The sequence below is a fragment of the Vanellus vanellus genome (assembly GCF_965231255.1).
Source record: "Vanellus vanellus genome assembly, chromosome: 2".
NCBI classification, from domain to species: domain Eukaryota; kingdom Metazoa; phylum Chordata; class Aves; order Charadriiformes; family Charadriidae; genus Vanellus; species Vanellus vanellus.
Genome location: NC_138906.1, coordinates 70,886,759 through 70,902,159, shown reverse-complemented (window position 1 = coordinate 70,902,159; position 15,401 = coordinate 70,886,759). Strand labels below are relative to the sequence as shown.

At 37.2% G+C, this 15,401-nt stretch overlaps 1 protein-coding gene across 2 annotated transcripts in view; it reads left to right on the top strand.

Annotated features, from left to right (window-relative positions):
- RANBP9 (RAN binding protein 9) overlaps nucleotides 1-15,148 on the top strand; it is a 41,848-nt gene extending 26,700 nt beyond the window's left edge. Inside the window, exons 5-14 of one of the 2 annotated variants that reach the window (XM_082499514.1) lie at nucleotides 504-526; nucleotides 2,608-2,792; nucleotides 3,586-3,698; nucleotides 5,042-5,150; nucleotides 6,535-6,725; nucleotides 8,545-8,692; nucleotides 10,336-10,409; nucleotides 12,804-12,955; nucleotides 13,649-13,760; nucleotides 14,171-15,148. In XM_082499514.1, the coding sequence (XP_082355640.1) occupies nucleotides 504-526; nucleotides 2,608-2,792; nucleotides 3,586-3,698; nucleotides 5,042-5,150; nucleotides 6,535-6,725; nucleotides 8,545-8,692; nucleotides 10,336-10,409; nucleotides 12,804-12,955; nucleotides 13,649-13,760; nucleotides 14,171-14,301 (1,238 nt within the window). In that variant the 3' untranslated portion in view covers nucleotides 14,302-15,148. Of the gene's footprint in view, nucleotides 1-503; nucleotides 527-2,607; nucleotides 2,793-3,585; nucleotides 3,699-5,041; nucleotides 5,151-6,534; nucleotides 6,726-8,544; nucleotides 8,693-10,335; nucleotides 10,458-12,803; nucleotides 12,956-13,648; nucleotides 13,761-14,170 lie in introns of both variants that reach the window. The other variant, XM_082499513.1, reaches the window with a different exon arrangement.
- The last annotated feature ends 253 nt before the right edge of the window (nucleotides 15,149-15,401 follow it).

The window sequence follows — 15,401 nt, the reverse complement described above, 5'->3', positions numbered from 1 at the left end:
CTGGTGTGGATTAGAGTGAAACATTTACTAGACTCATTTGGAGTATTATGGGCACGTGCTGCTCATGTAAAAATAATGCCAACTAATGAAAAAAAGTAATAGCAAATAAGAAGAGGCACTGTTAGATCTTGGCGTGTCAGCGTTAAGGCAAGCAAGTGAAAAAATATCTTCAGATATTCTAATTTGTCCTGTTAATTTTAATATATAGCCAGAATTTTCATACTTTTTAATATGCATATCTGTATGATGTTTGCTAAATCTTAAGCCCTATTTTAAAAAATTGATGGCAAATTGAGTGCTTTTGACTGAAAATTACATTTTGCCAAATGCTTCCCTTTATTACTCAAGCACATAAGTTGTGCCTGATCATCATGATGTCACCATACTTTACTTATTTTTGAGATGGTTTGGGTGAGTTTTCTGAACTTACAATGATACACGTAAGAAAATGAGGCTAGAATCCAGACATATGGAAATTAATCTTAATTTTCTCTTCATTACAGGCATCGCTTTCACAGATTTACCGGTAAGATAAGTGCGTTTTCAAACAGCTTTCATGTGTATTATAAACAGATGTTTCAAATGCAACTTGCATTTACTTTATGCTTCTTGGAAATACAACGCTAATCTTCTTAACCAATTTAATATTAGATATTTCTTCTCATCATTTCAGTGTTGTTAATTGAAGCAAAAAGTTTTTTGTTTTTATACCAATCCTCGCAGGGGTTTTCCTTTTCAGGTTTTTAACATTCAGGCATTTCTAATGGAAGTTTAGCAGAAAATAATGCATACCAGTAGTTATTACATAGTTTCTCTGACACATGCAGGCCTTGCATACAAAGTCAGAGCTACATTAAACACCAGCATTGTGCATGTGTGTACAGAGCTGTGTATCATAGTGAGAAAGGCTGGCACCTTAAGACATGGTCATTGTAACTCATGCTTGATGCCTGATTTTCAAAATCTTTCTATACTGCTCACTCTATAAGATCACATGTATCAAAGTGGAGGGTTTTTTAAGAAAGCTGCAGATATCTGAAGTCTTCTAGCTTTTCAGTCAGTTAAATTGTACTTTCCTTGAAATCATTGTGTTCCCTATGCTACTGGTAAAGACGTGATACTGGATTTATTTTGGTTTTTTTCTCATCCACTTAATTTCTGATTTAATCTGGTTAGGGTGCAGTGTGTGACACACTTCCATCTGGCCAGCTACTCTGTTTGCTATGGCCTTAGGAGGCAAGGACAGATAGTAAGGAAAAATGAAGTCAATAACCCAGGACGCCTTTCAGCCCCACCGCAGGATTGGGTACTTCGTGTAGGAAGCCACTGCCACTGTCCTGGACCTGTGGGGTGCCATCAGGGCTCCTTGCTAGCACACGGTACCAGCACAGGAAAACTTGACCCTGCAATCTGAAGCTTGAAGCTGGACCCCTCCTCATTAGAGTGGATTGTTTTCATCTCATTAAAAGATTTGAGACTTGTGCTTTGTTGATTAGTTGAGACTAGGTAACTTTATGAGCAAGGTTTATTTAAAAAAAAGGAAGGGGGGGGGGGGGGGAGAAGGTTGGCTTGGGCATGGTTTTGACAACCGACTATTTTTCTTTAATTTCACTACGCTTCAGTGTTCCTACTGACCTGCATGTTGATACTTTTTTTTGGATAGCTTTAATTTATTTAGCATATAGTTCTGTAGATGAGCATACCATTATACCATGCCACCATTGATTGCAGTGTAAATATAATGCAGGTTTATTTATAAATAAATAAATTAAAAAACCAAACAAAACAAACAAAAAACAAAAAACAAACAACAAAAAAAAACCAAACAAAAAACCTCACACAAACAAACAAGAAAACTCCCACCCACCCAAAACCCCACCAGATTGCATTGCCATTTCTGAGATGCTAGTTGCATTTAAGAAAGTCACTTTAATCCCAACAGGCAGATTTTACTTTTTTCATATTTGGCATATTTCAAATTTGCATGGAGACCTAATCTCTAAGCAGAAAATAAAACTGAAACAACAATAAATGCTTTAAAGTCTTTTTCTAGATACAAGTCCAGGAATTCACGAGAACTTCAATGCACTGTTACAGTTCTTTTTAGGCGCTACACTTGGACTTTGAGGCTAATGAGTTCTCTATCCTGTCAGTTCTTACCACTAAAATTCAGCGATGTTTTAAGTATTTCACCCCAAAAGGAAAATGGCCCACTTTGTAAGTTTAATTTTTGTTCTATTTTTAAAAGAAACTTTAATCCTGGTCTTTAAAAATAATTTAAAAATTGGTATTTAATCTTTTGTAAAATTGAACTCAAAAGTTGTAAACTTTAACACAGTTTTAAAAGTGCATTTTCTGACTAGAAAGAGAATGATCAGTAAGGCTTTTTTATTTCAAAATAAAAAAATTATGGCCACTGGGAATAAAAATTAATCAGTAATTGTATTGCTAGATCGGTAGAAGTTGCTTTAACTGCTGGACAGATGATCCAGAGGTCTTTGCTTCTTCACACTACTAGTAGCATTGAGGATATTATTATAGAGATGAAAAAAAAATGTGGGGAATTTAGAATAAGAGGAAAAAAACTAATTAAAAAATTTCTTGCAGCCAAACTTGTACCCTACAGTAGGCCTTCAAACACCAGGAGAGGTTGTGGATGCTAATTTTGGACAACACCCGTTTGTATTTGATATTGAAGACTATATGAGAGAATGGAGAACCAAAATTCAAGCACAGATTGACAGATTTCCAATAGGAGATCGGGAAGGAGAGTGGCAAACAATGATTCAGAAGTAAGACTTTGAATGTTGTTCATTTTAAAAAGAAGTTAATAAGTGGATGATTTCAGAGGTCTTTATAACATTGTATCTATTGTCTCATGCAAAAAAATTACTGATAATATTAAAAGCTAGTACAAATAGTTTTGTTGATATAACAGGCTTGATAAATATATATAAAATTGAGCATGAATAGATATTTGGGGGAAGAGTTATCTACATCATTATTAATTAAGAGTTTATAACGATGAGTCTAAGTCTTCCATTCCAATTTGACCTATCTAATGTGGGTTGGGGAGTTTAGAAAAATTGCCGTGGTTGTAATGGGCTCTGGAAATTTCCCTTCATGTTCTCAGCCTTCAGTGTGCCAAGTTAAGTTGTGGCTCATTAGTGTCTGACTTGGAAAAATGGTGGTTGTGACTTTTTATTTTGTATTTCTTCAGTGAAAACAAAAACTTAGTGTGCAGAAATTTCACTTCGGTGTACATAATGAGCAAAACCAGAAGCTTAATTAGCAGGTAGTACTTTAATTGAGCCTACCTTTAGGTGATAAATCATTTTTATTAAAATTTATCACAATAAAATGATATATTGGGGTTTTTTTAATTGCTTTTCTGTACAGCGTTTTGAAGATACTGGCTCAACTGAATTACTTTTGTCTGACTTGTTACATAAATTTCTGAATTTCAAGTAGAATTCTTTAATTCAGTCACTTTTTTCCTGAAAAGGGGTTTTACATTAAAGAAATTCTTGGTTTCTTACCTGTATTTAATAAGTGTGTCTGGGTTTTGTTTTTGTTTATTTTTAGAATGGTATCGTCTTATTTAGTTCACCATGGATACTGTGCAACAGCAGAGGCATTCGCCAGATCCACAGACCAGACTGTGCTAGAAGAATTAGCTTCCATTAAAAATAGACAAAGTAAGCCTGGAAAGCATGTTACATACTTCTTTTTCCTCCCTTAAACAAATATTACATAAAACTTTCTCTTACACATCTTTGTAGAATTTCCTTTCAGCACTACTTCATAGTACAATTCTTTGCTGTCATGTAAAGTTATATACGTATGAACAGCTGGTTAAGATGAACTTCCGCACTAATGCTTTGGAACTTGTTTGACATAGCAGATTGCCTTTCCCTTGAATGGAAAATCGTGATCTGTTTTAAACAAATGTGGATAATGTCTCTAAACGAGCGTTTGTGAGAGCTAATGGTCAGTCACAAACAGGAATATAAAACTTAGTCTTGACAAACATTTAGACTTTTATCTCAACCGTGAAAAGGGGTAGAGTTTAGAGAATGCTTTGTAAGTTAAATCAAGTTTGAGTTTTTGTGCTTACAGCTGTGAGGGGGAAGAGGACAAGGAGAACGAAGAGCAGTTCAGTTCTACCTTGCTGTGGCAGTGCTGTTCGGCAGCCTGATTAAGCAGTGCCGCCCCCACTCATTTAAATCCCTGCTGTATGAACACAAACACTTGTGTGACTGCATGGCATACCACGGGGAAACTGCTCTGGTTGAAAAATAACCCATTCGTTGGGCTGTTTTTCATTTGGATCAGTTTCTCGGTTGGTGGATAGAGCTGTGAGGCTGTTTGTGACTTGTGCCAGGTTACAGCAACAAAAGCATCAGTAAAGCAGGGACTGTTATGGAGAGGTTTAGTCAACTGTAATCTGACTGGAAGTATGTGTTGTAGGTGAGAGAGACTACATTTTGGTTTTCTTAGTCAAAGTTGAACCTGTGGGAGGTGGGATGCAATTTGGATGTTCTTGGGTGACAGTAGTTTGATATGTGCTTATTTATTAAGGAATGAAAATGAGAAATAAATCACAGAAGAGTGCCTGCAATCTTAAAGTCACAGAAGAGTGCCTGCAATCTTAATCTAGCTCTAAATGAGCAATCTGAGTACAAAGTAGTTGTATGCTGGCAATAAATAAAAATATTGAGTACTCATTTAGATATATGTAGGTGAAGTGCAGTTCTTAAATTTTCCTATTGAACATTTTAAGGAAGCACAATCTTTCTTTACTCTATTTTTTTCTAAGAGGAAAAGAACCTTGTTGATTGATGATTGCAGTGTCTTTTAATCATGAATTTACATGTATTAATCCATAAGCTGTCCATTTAACTGATGTTGGTTTTGGTGAACAGAAATTCAGAAATTGGTTTTGGCAGGATGAATGGAGAACCCATTGAAACAACGTAACAGCTGTATCCAAGTTTACTAGAAAAAAATCCTAATCTCTTATTTGTTTTTTGGTGAACAGGAATTCAGAAATTGGTTTTAGCAGGAAGAATGGGAGAAGCCATTGAAACAACACAACAGTTGTATCCAAGTTTACTAGAAAGAAATCCTAATCTCTTATTTGCATTAAAGTGAGTCTTCAAATTATACAGATGTGTGTTTATAGATGACACAGTACCTTCTGAGACAAGACAGTTACTCATTTAAAGCTTTCACAGAAATTTAAACGCAGTTAAGCAGCATTTTTTAGAAAATGTGTATAGTTCACTTTTTTATGCTATATTATTTGCTACTTGTTTAACTAGGTTTTGTCATCAAGGTCCTGTTTTGCAGCATAATTCACATCTCACTGTAGGCTTGTTCTCTAGAACTAAGTTTTGTGATTTTTCAAATCGGTTTTATTCAAATTGGGTGGCAAGTAAAACTTACAATGTAAACTGATACAGTATCATATTCAAGAAGGTTAAGAGTTTGTTCCTCCAAATGGGTGACTGACTTTAAAGACCGGTTTAAAGAAGCTGTTTCATTCCCTGTCACTTTACTAGAAACCTCTGGCTACTACTGTGGAAATTCCATAATCCCAAAGAGTTGTCTTGGCTTCCCAGGCACACAATAGTCACCTTCGTTCTGGCATTTTTACTTGCCAGCTGTGCTGATCCTCCAGATTTTTGTATCACATTGTAGTGTTTGAATGCGGAAAAAATCTTATCTCCTATCAGAACAAAGCACTTTAATTTTTATGTTTAGTCAGGTAACTTGGGATGTGTTTGAAGTCTGTCATGCTCAAGTGCCAAACAGAATTCACGTGATAGTACTGCAGACTTATCACAGAATTCACAAAATGCGAACATTTTGATGAAAGACTTCAGTCAATAACGTCAACTTACGTTACCTTTTCCTCAATCTGTCTTTCTAAATTTTGCTTGTTCTGTTGAGACTATCCAAGCCTAAAATATTAAGCAGTAGTTCTGAGCTTCCTTAAAGTCTATAGTAAAACCTCCTTATCTAAAATAAAATTGACAAAGGGCAACAGCCTCTGAAGGGAAGGTTTGTATAAGAGCTTGCTTTTCAAACTGTTTTCTAGTGCAAATGTTTAATGTTAACAGTTACCATTTAATGCTTACTGTTCCAGAGGATCAAACTATGTTCTCATTTACTTTGAGAGAAATGACAGACGTCACAACGTAACGACATACCCTTCTCAGGAAATAACCTTGCCCCTGCCAATAAAACAAAAGTTAAAACAAGAAAATACAGTTTAGTTCTCTGAACTTTGAGGACTTATTACCAAAGTCTGTCCTCGAAGGATAATGTTCCTGTTCTTCTCCCTCAGAAATTTTGTAATTGTTTATTTTGGGCTGAATACTCTGAAGCTTATTGATGATTGGGTTACTGACATCCAGCATTTTGTTGAGTCAGACTTTTTGTATATTTAACACTAAAATCATTGCTATCATTGGTAAATAGAAATGCGTTAATTGTTTTATTAGCTTAACTTCTTTGCCTTTTGTTTAGGGTGCGCCAGTTTATAGAGATGGTGAATGGTACAGACAGTGAAGTGCGGTGTTTGGGAGGCCACAGTCCAAAATCTCAAGACAGTTACCCTGTTAGCCCACGATCATTCAGTAGTCCTAGCATGAGTCCCAGCCATGGAATGAATATTCACAATTTGGCGACAGGCAAAGGGAGCAGCACACATTTTTCTGGTAAGTTGATGTGGAGGGTATACTGCACGGATTTGGCTATACCACACCATGTAATTTTTTTTTTTTTTACAATTAAATATAGGGAGGCGTTACAAATACTCGCAGACTGACAGTTTGTTTTACTTAAGAGTTGATGCCTGAATGCTTTGTATAAAAGTATAGTTTTAATGATTAAAATATGTGATTCTCAGTCACTGGGGAAATGGAAAGCGTATAAATAGAATCAAATCTTTTTTGCATGTGCTCTTGGTTTTATTAAGAGTTTTCAAAGCAGGTTACCAGTGATTTCTAAGAAATGCTTGTTTCTGGGAGATGAAAGGTTCTGACACAAATTTGTTATCCGTTCGATGATAACTTATGGCTTGGGCAAGGTGGTTTAAATCCGGTAAGCTGTGCGGTGTATATGATCCATTTCCTGTGCTGTTTATGGAATAGTAGGAACAGCTGCTTTTGTGTAGGAAATACCAGGAGCTGGGTTGTGTGGAGTTAGGTAAAAGGCTTTCTGCTGGCAGCCAAATTTCAGTCTGCACAGTTGAAACAGTTCTGAGAGCATCTAGGTGGTGGTTGGCAAAGCTTCACTGGAAAGCCATGAATGTTCAGAGCTGCCCCATAGCTATGGGGAGACCCCCATGCCTTCCAAAACACCCCTGCAGAAAAAAAGTTGGGCATGTTAAAATGGTACATGAGTGTGTCATCTTTGAACCCAAGACTTTTAAGGTAGCAGATGGAGGCCATTATCTTCTGTTTCATTCTTAAATCCAAACTGGAGCTGACTGGGGGCTGCTTTTGGTTGTGGGTTTTGTTTCCCCCCCCCCCCCCCCCCCCCCTCACTGGGATTCAGTCGGAAGCCAGTGTAGCCTGCCCACCACACCACCTGCTGCCCTTGGAAAGGCGGCAGCTTCACTGTTCTTCCCTCTGTGTCAAGACTGTGCTATCATATGTGCGAGTGGAGGTCCACTCCAATTTTCTGTTTGTTCTTCAGGTGGTTATTGGGATGTATTGTAGAAAGTATCTCTAACTTTCTCATTTTGAAAAGAGCCACAACTTAATAAGCAAGTTGATGAATGTATTATTAGAATTGAGGTTTGGTGGTTTCCTGAATGGTAGAAAGTGGGTTTTTTTATAATAAGCCTTTCTTGTGACCTGCTTCTATATTTAAAGATACTAGGGAGCTCCTGGTTTTGGGCTTGATAGAACTGGCAATTACATGTTTGCTTCTAATAGTAGTTTCTTGATTATATTTTAGAGGGGTCAGAAGAGATTTTAGCCAGACATCATAATTGCACAGCATGGTGTAATTTGATTTAGCAAAGCACAATATTAACAATTAAAATAATTATATGGGGAAGAAGGGAGGTTGTATTTAAGTGTAGCAACATGTAAATTATTTTCAGCACTGAATTTTACTGCATATTTATCAAGAGAATTATGTGATTAGGAATTAGTAAGATGTATGTCTGCTTCCATTCATAATGATTACAGTGGCCTAGAAAAGCTTTTCAGATCTTTCAGAAACATTGTATCAGTTCTAAGAAATTATTCTACTTTGATGCAGTTTTCTGTGTTGCTGGTGTATAAGTACAACTAAAAAACCTTCTTGTGTGTGTTGGTACTTGTTAAATAATGCTTAACTTCTGTGCTGTAGCAGCCGTAAAGGTTCAAATATCTGAAACACGGAAGCTAAATATTTGGGTTTATTTGTTTGGCAGATCTAGCCTTTACTGACCAGGAACAATTAAGCTATGCTTATTTCACTTTTATAAATTGGTACTTACAAATAAGTTTGTAGGTGATTACAATTATTAAAACTTTCTTTCAGGGTTTGAAAGTAGTTGCAGTAATGGAGTAATATCAAATAAAGCGCATCAATCTTACTGTCACAGTAAACACACAACCACCAGCTTGAATGTACCAGAGCTCAACAACATAAATGTGTCAAGATCACAGCAGGTTAACAGCTATTCCAGGTGAATAAACTTCAGATGCTTCTAATGTACATTAAAGCTTGTGTTATGCTTTTATTGCAGAGAAGAGTTTTCAGTGGAATTTGATGTGATTCTTTTCAGCAATTAAAACAGTGTAAGGGGGCAACAGCTTGCGATCACTGTAGTGTGCTTTGGTTTGGTTTTAACTTCTCGAGCTCAATAGACTCTCTTTTCTCCTGTTTCATTAAAGAAATGCAAGGGACAAAAATAAATTACCTTGTTTATATCTATTTATCATCAGTTTTGAAGTTGTGGTCAGTTTTGAAGTTGTATAGTGAAGATGAACTAGCTCTCTGGCATTTGCGATTTTAATTTAAACCACTGGCATTGATTTAAGTATGTTGCATGTAGGTAATGAAAAGTTTTCCAGATACACTCTATTTGTGGCAGTATCTGCAAAGTAAAGATAATTGAGATGCATGTGAAACATGGACTGCCTTCCATTGCACACACAAGAATTGCTTACCTACTCAAATCACTGTCACTTGTGCAAACATGTTCAATTCAGAGAATGAAAATAGATGTATTAACCAGGTTATTATTATGGTTATTCATAACCAATAAATACTAAGCTCCGGGTTGCGCAGGCGCAGCAGAACCTAATTTGATGTGAAATACAACAGTACTCGGATACATTGTCCAAGATGGATTCCCAAAACTACCAAGTAGGATGTGGTGATAACAAAAACTATTTGAATTGGGATAGTGATGATTAGGGAAAAAAGTAAGAGTAACAATTTACTGGTTAACTTCCTGATTTGTCTTTGCATCATCGGCAGTCACTTCTGCCAAAAAGCCTGGCAGTGTCCTGGCAACTTAAAGATTTTTTTACAGGAGGAAGACAGTTCTTTGGCTGCAGCGGTGCCCAGTCAGCGAGGCCTTTTGGTTTCCTTCCTCAAAGGGAGATGAATCTTTTTGGTCTTGAGAGAGGTTTTAGGTTGTCATTCTCTATGACGAAATAGAACAGGCTAGGATGTAACTGTCAGCAAAGCTCAGTCCCCAAAGCCACGCTGGCATTTTCTAAAAGTGCTTCTGTGAGCAAAGTGTGGTGAGGAGTTGCATGCTCTGAATTTGCCTCCGAGTATCTCTTCAGTGTCCTGGTTTACTCAGTATTTGCTTTGGGTTTTTCTTTTTCCTTGTCATTCCACTGAGAGTAAATGAGAGTTCAAGGCTTTTTTGAAAGAGTTACTTGCCTAAATATGATATTCTCAAAGTAGGCTTTATATTGAGTTAACTGTGTTGGGTTTGTTTTTTTTTTTTTAAAAAGTGGGAATAGTATATTTTCTCCAGCTCTATGTATGTACAGATATATGAACAAGGTAAGAACTTTTTGGTGTGTATTTAGAAAGTGTTATGCTAATTAATCCTGAATAATGGTGGGCATGTTTAATTTTTCAGCATCTGAAAATGCTGTTTGACTGAATGCTAATGTTAGTTGAGAGAGCCTTAAAATTTCCCTGGTGCTCCAGTATCACCAGTTTGGAAAAAACTGTGGTCTAACTTGGTAATATTTAAAAGCAGCTTTTAAGTAGCCAAGGTGAGGAAATACTGTGCTGAAGTTTTGAAGGAGATAACCCAAAGTACTTCAATATGAGTAAAACTTTTATTTATTACTTTCTTTTCAGCAATGATGTAGACATGGAAACAGATCACTACTCCAATGGGGTTGCTGAGACTTCATCCAATGGCTTCCTAAATGGTAGTTCTAAACATGATCACGAAATGGAAGAATGTGACACAGAAATGGGTCTGCAGTGATATTTCTTACATTTTTATTAAGTGATGGCAACAAGGTTATGTTTTTACTTGCAATGCTTCCCAACTTGAAAGTTAGGGATATTAGCTCAAATCTTAATTTTGTTTGTTTGTTTTGCTGTTACTGGATGTAAATCGTATAACCACTGATTTAGGTGGTCTAATGTTAGTGTGAGAACAGGGGAAACTGGTAACTCATGAGTACTGAAACTAGCATCAATTTCTAAGGAATTACCTTTGAGAAGAAACATCCTACTGCATAGCACACCTGGGTGAGGGTTGACAGATTGCTTCTCCCTCTTCCCCTAGTCCTCTTAACATTCATGGTTCTCATAGCACCTTTGCACTCGACAGTAAGAGTAGAAATTCCAAATCACTCATATTGAAGAATGTGAAGTGCTAATATTACATGCTCAAGAAAAGAGCTATATCTGGGAACTGAGATGTCCAAAGAAAAAAGTTTTCCACCAAAAAAATACCGTTTTACATAGCTGTGGTCTAAAAAGTAACTTTGTTTTACTTAACCTGCTTTATACTCAGTCATACCTGTTGACATCAGAGGGTATTTAATGAAATACCCTCTGATTGCCAGCACACCATCAAAAGATCCTGTTTACTCCATCAGTTACAGTGCTAACTGTCCCTGTCCAGGAAAGGCAGTCTCATCACTCAAGTGCACGCAGGCTGGAGCTTAGAGAATGGTTGTTATTGTTGGCTGTGTCTGAAGAAGGGGAGGAATCCAGCCCAGCCACTTCTGCAGTTGCAGAGCTATCTTCTCAAACAATTGACTTAACCAGACATCAATTAGTAGGTAGTTTAAATGAAATGTGAAACTCGGGGCATAGCTGGTGAACTTTCAGAATGCAGTAGTATTTACAGATACCTACGACAGCTTCACAGTTCTGAGGGCGTTTGCTGCTGCTGATTGCGCAGCTTTGCTGGTAAATACTGGGTAACTAGGTTGAAAAAGCAAATATAACTGTTACAGCCCTGGAGGAGGGCGATTCAAATTTCCAGGCTGTTTCCCTGCATTATGCTCAGAAACTGGGTAATAACAAGGCCTCATTTCTGTGACAAAAAGCAAAACACTTCTTTACTCTCTTGCAGCCTTTTCCACAGAGGCTTGCTGTGACAGGCATGAAGCAGCTGCACGGGGTGCAGAGTTGCTTGTGGGTTTTTAATGTAGTGGGTTTATGCCTTTGGAAAGTGATGTCCTAGATTGGGCTGCAGCTAGCAACAAACACCACTGCTTGAAGACTTGTGGGTGCTTCACCTTTGTAAAAAAAGACACGTGACTCCTCAACCTACATTGTTTACTCCCCCCACTTTGAGTTTGGTGATGTTTTTTTGTGTGTGTGTTCTTTTGCTTTTTGAAATATTTATATATTCTTCTTAGTGCTGTGTATGTAAAGTTTAAGTGGGCAGATTTTTTCCCAAGGTGATATGCTCATGTCTAAGAAAAAAAAGTGAAGTGGCCACTTAAATCCTTGTTTGAAATAGTGATCAAAATATTACACTAGATAGCAATGTTAAAATCAGAACGAAGAATGGTTTTGTAATTAAAGTGTACATCAAAATCCAGATTCAAAACTTGATTCCATTGATGAAGAAAGGCAAGGAATGATTAAAGGCCTTTTTTTTAACAGGTTGCTTTAGTTGTAAATTTTAAAAAGGCAGAACTTTCAGAGAAGTCAAGGGTTGATTTACTATTCATAAACTGCATTAATATATTTTAATATCACTAGTTTTGGGGAATATTGTAGCAAACATTAAAGAAATCAGTTGTAGTGTTCTGCTTTATTACAAAAGAAGCCTGAAATGTTCAAATTATTAAGCTAATATATTCTACAAGGAGTACCAACAGTCTACATGACTGTATGTAGCAACATCCATAGTGGCTGTTTGGGTAGTTGAGGTGTGTTTTTTTGCTCTCTATTAGCAGTTCTGGATTTGGTGTATCTTTAGAAGTGCAATGCCAAAGAATTTAAAAGGTAGAACTGTGTGGACTTTTATTGTTGTCATTACTAATTTTAAACTCCCCTAAAATTTTTTGGTAAAATTTGGGTTGTAGTCTAGTTAGTTAGCTAAGGGCAAAGCCTGTCTACACGTGATGTTTATTTTGCAATGGTTAATTTTAAACAAAGTCTCGTAATGTTTATAAAGGAGCAATTGAACAGTGCTGGGTATAGGAGCGCATTATGCCAAGGTCTCTGGCCCGATGTGCTTTCTCTCTGAGAAGGCAGATGTCTTTTGAGTGAAATCAGTGCAGATTCGCTAGATCCAAAGACTGTTACTGTGAGCTCTATTAGCGGTGGTGATGACGATATCATTTTTGCAGAAGTAGATTCAAGTCAGTTAAGACGTCAGCTATGTGGTGGCAGCCAAGCGGCTATTGAAAGAATGATCCATTTTGGAAGAGAATTGCAAGCAATGAGTGAGCAACTAAGAAGAGAATGTGGCAAAAACACAGCGAATAAGAAAATGCTCAAGGTATGTTTAATCTTGAAATTGTGGTGTTAAGGTGAATAACCATGCTGCTGAGTGGAAACTTTCTACATGTGGCATTGCAATACTATTCTGCTTTATCTGTGGTGATTGTTTTTTGTTTTGTTTTTTTTTTTTTTCTGAGAGCAGTATTCTAGTCAGCTGTGGTGTGTAGCACATTCACAGGGATGATAATTTCATACTGTAATACTTAAAACCAGAAATGAATTTAGCACTTCCCTCTCTCTCATTTCTGACCATGTAGAATCTTGAATTAAAATGGCCCCTTGAATCAAAGTGCCATTTTCAACTCTAATGATAAATGAACTGCAAGAAAGAGGTTTGATACAAATGCCTAAAATGTACTCTCTTCAGGACTCTGTGTGTGAACTTGTTTATCTTGATTTGAGACTGCTCTGGAAAAGAATTCCCTGAGTGCATGCAATTTTCCGGCTGTTTTCTCTTTTCCCCACCACTCACTAAAATACTGCTAATTTCATCTTCCTGTACAACTTCCAGTTGGGAAGAACACTGCTTGCTCAAAGTGGAATAAGTCATGTTACAATTCTTTTTATCCTTTGTTATTGATGAAGGACACTGACAATCACCTTCATGATTCAGAGTCAAAATAAGAAAACAGTCCTGGTTTTCACTAGTAGAATATAGGCGTGAGATGTAATCAAAACCATCTTCCCACAGGATGCATTCAGTTTACTTGCATATTCCGATCCCTGGAGCAGCCCCGTTGGAAATCAGCTTGACCCGATACAAAGAGAACCCGTGTGCTCTGTACTCAATAGTGCAATACTAGGTAAGTACGGCCTGGTACAGAGTGCCTGTCGTTCCAGGTGCTGCTCACCGTGCTTCATCTGCTGGGCTTGGCACTCGGCTGGCTGAGCGATTAATGGAGTATAGCAATGTTGGGGTGCACTCTTATAATAAAAGAGAAGCTTAGTTTTGGGGGGTATATTAGTGTAACAGATGTAATCGCCTTTTTTTTGTTGTTCAGAGCAAAAAACAAGCCTATTCAATAATGGTGTTCTGCAGGAAATTTGAAAATACCACTTCGTTGCTCCTGCTCTGTCTTGCTGTAAGAGCAAACTTTGCAAGTAAACATGGAATTTGAAAGGAGTGATTTAAGCAAGCTTAAAACTTAAGTTTTCGGTGTGTTACTATGAAATTAATCGGGTATTGCAACTGCTACTGTTGGTTCCTCTTCAGAGACTCACAATCTGCCAAAGCAACCACCACTTGCCCTAGCAATGGGACAAGCGTCACAGTGTCTAGGATTGATGGCTCGATCAGGAATTGGATCCTGTGCATTCGCCACAGTGGAAGACTACCTACACTAGCTATGCATTTGGAGATCTGAAAGGTGTTGTGACATATTCAACATGGAAAGTAGACCAGCTCTGCTGACTGGAATTTGGAATTTTAATTATGTACTAAGGACAAGTCTGTTGCTTTATGTTGCTTCCTAGTTTACAGCATGATGCAAATGATTTCTAACTTAGTGTTAGGAGAAAATTTCCATCTTTAAGCCTCTTAGACAACTAAGAGTTGAAAATATCACTGATAATGTCAGACATCCAAATTGACAAGTACCAATCCTTTAAACGATTGTCCAAAACAAACCAAAAATCCTGCTACCTTGTGGTAGGACGAAAGAATAGAAAACATGGATGTATTAGCGTGTGGGTGATGTACACGTCAAGCAGGATGACTTGCCAACCTCCACCCCATTGTTACATAGTTCAATCAGTGTAATTTGCAAAATGCATAAACACCTGATGGTTTGGATATATAGTGTTGATGGGAAGAAAAGATATTTTTTAATGTGTACTGTAAAACTTGAATTACTCAGGAGCTGAGTGAATATGTTTGTTGCTACTTACAATCCCAACCTGTTGATCTTAGTAGTTTTTTGTTTTAACATGGTCTTTTCAACTTTGTTTCCTTGTTTAACTACAGACAGCTTCTGTTGTGTAGACTCACCAGTTTAACTGTTGTATTATAACAGTATTACATGTCAACACAGTGTGGTTATGACCTATTTATATAAAAACCAAATATTTAGTCAATTTACAGTCTTAATTTAATCTTTGTACACCTTGCATTTTTAAAAGTGCTTAAATAGTACTATATTGCAATAAAATGTAGTGATATCATAATTAACCAGCCATTAAAAACTTACTTCTACATACATGGTAGCATGGACTTGTATGCTACATTTCCTTGGGTCTGGAGTTCTGTCCTGGAATAGCAGTTCTCAGGTAGACACTCGTGAATTCAGCATGGTGGCTCGCCAGTCAGCTGCGGCGGCTGGGCTGTCAAAGGTTTACTCTGTCCTTGCCCAGGGCAAAGTCAAGGCACCGAGTGGAACTTTAGTACTCCCTGAAGACGGGGGGAAAAAATCTTTATTCCTTAAAACTAAGCATCAGGCTGGACAAGA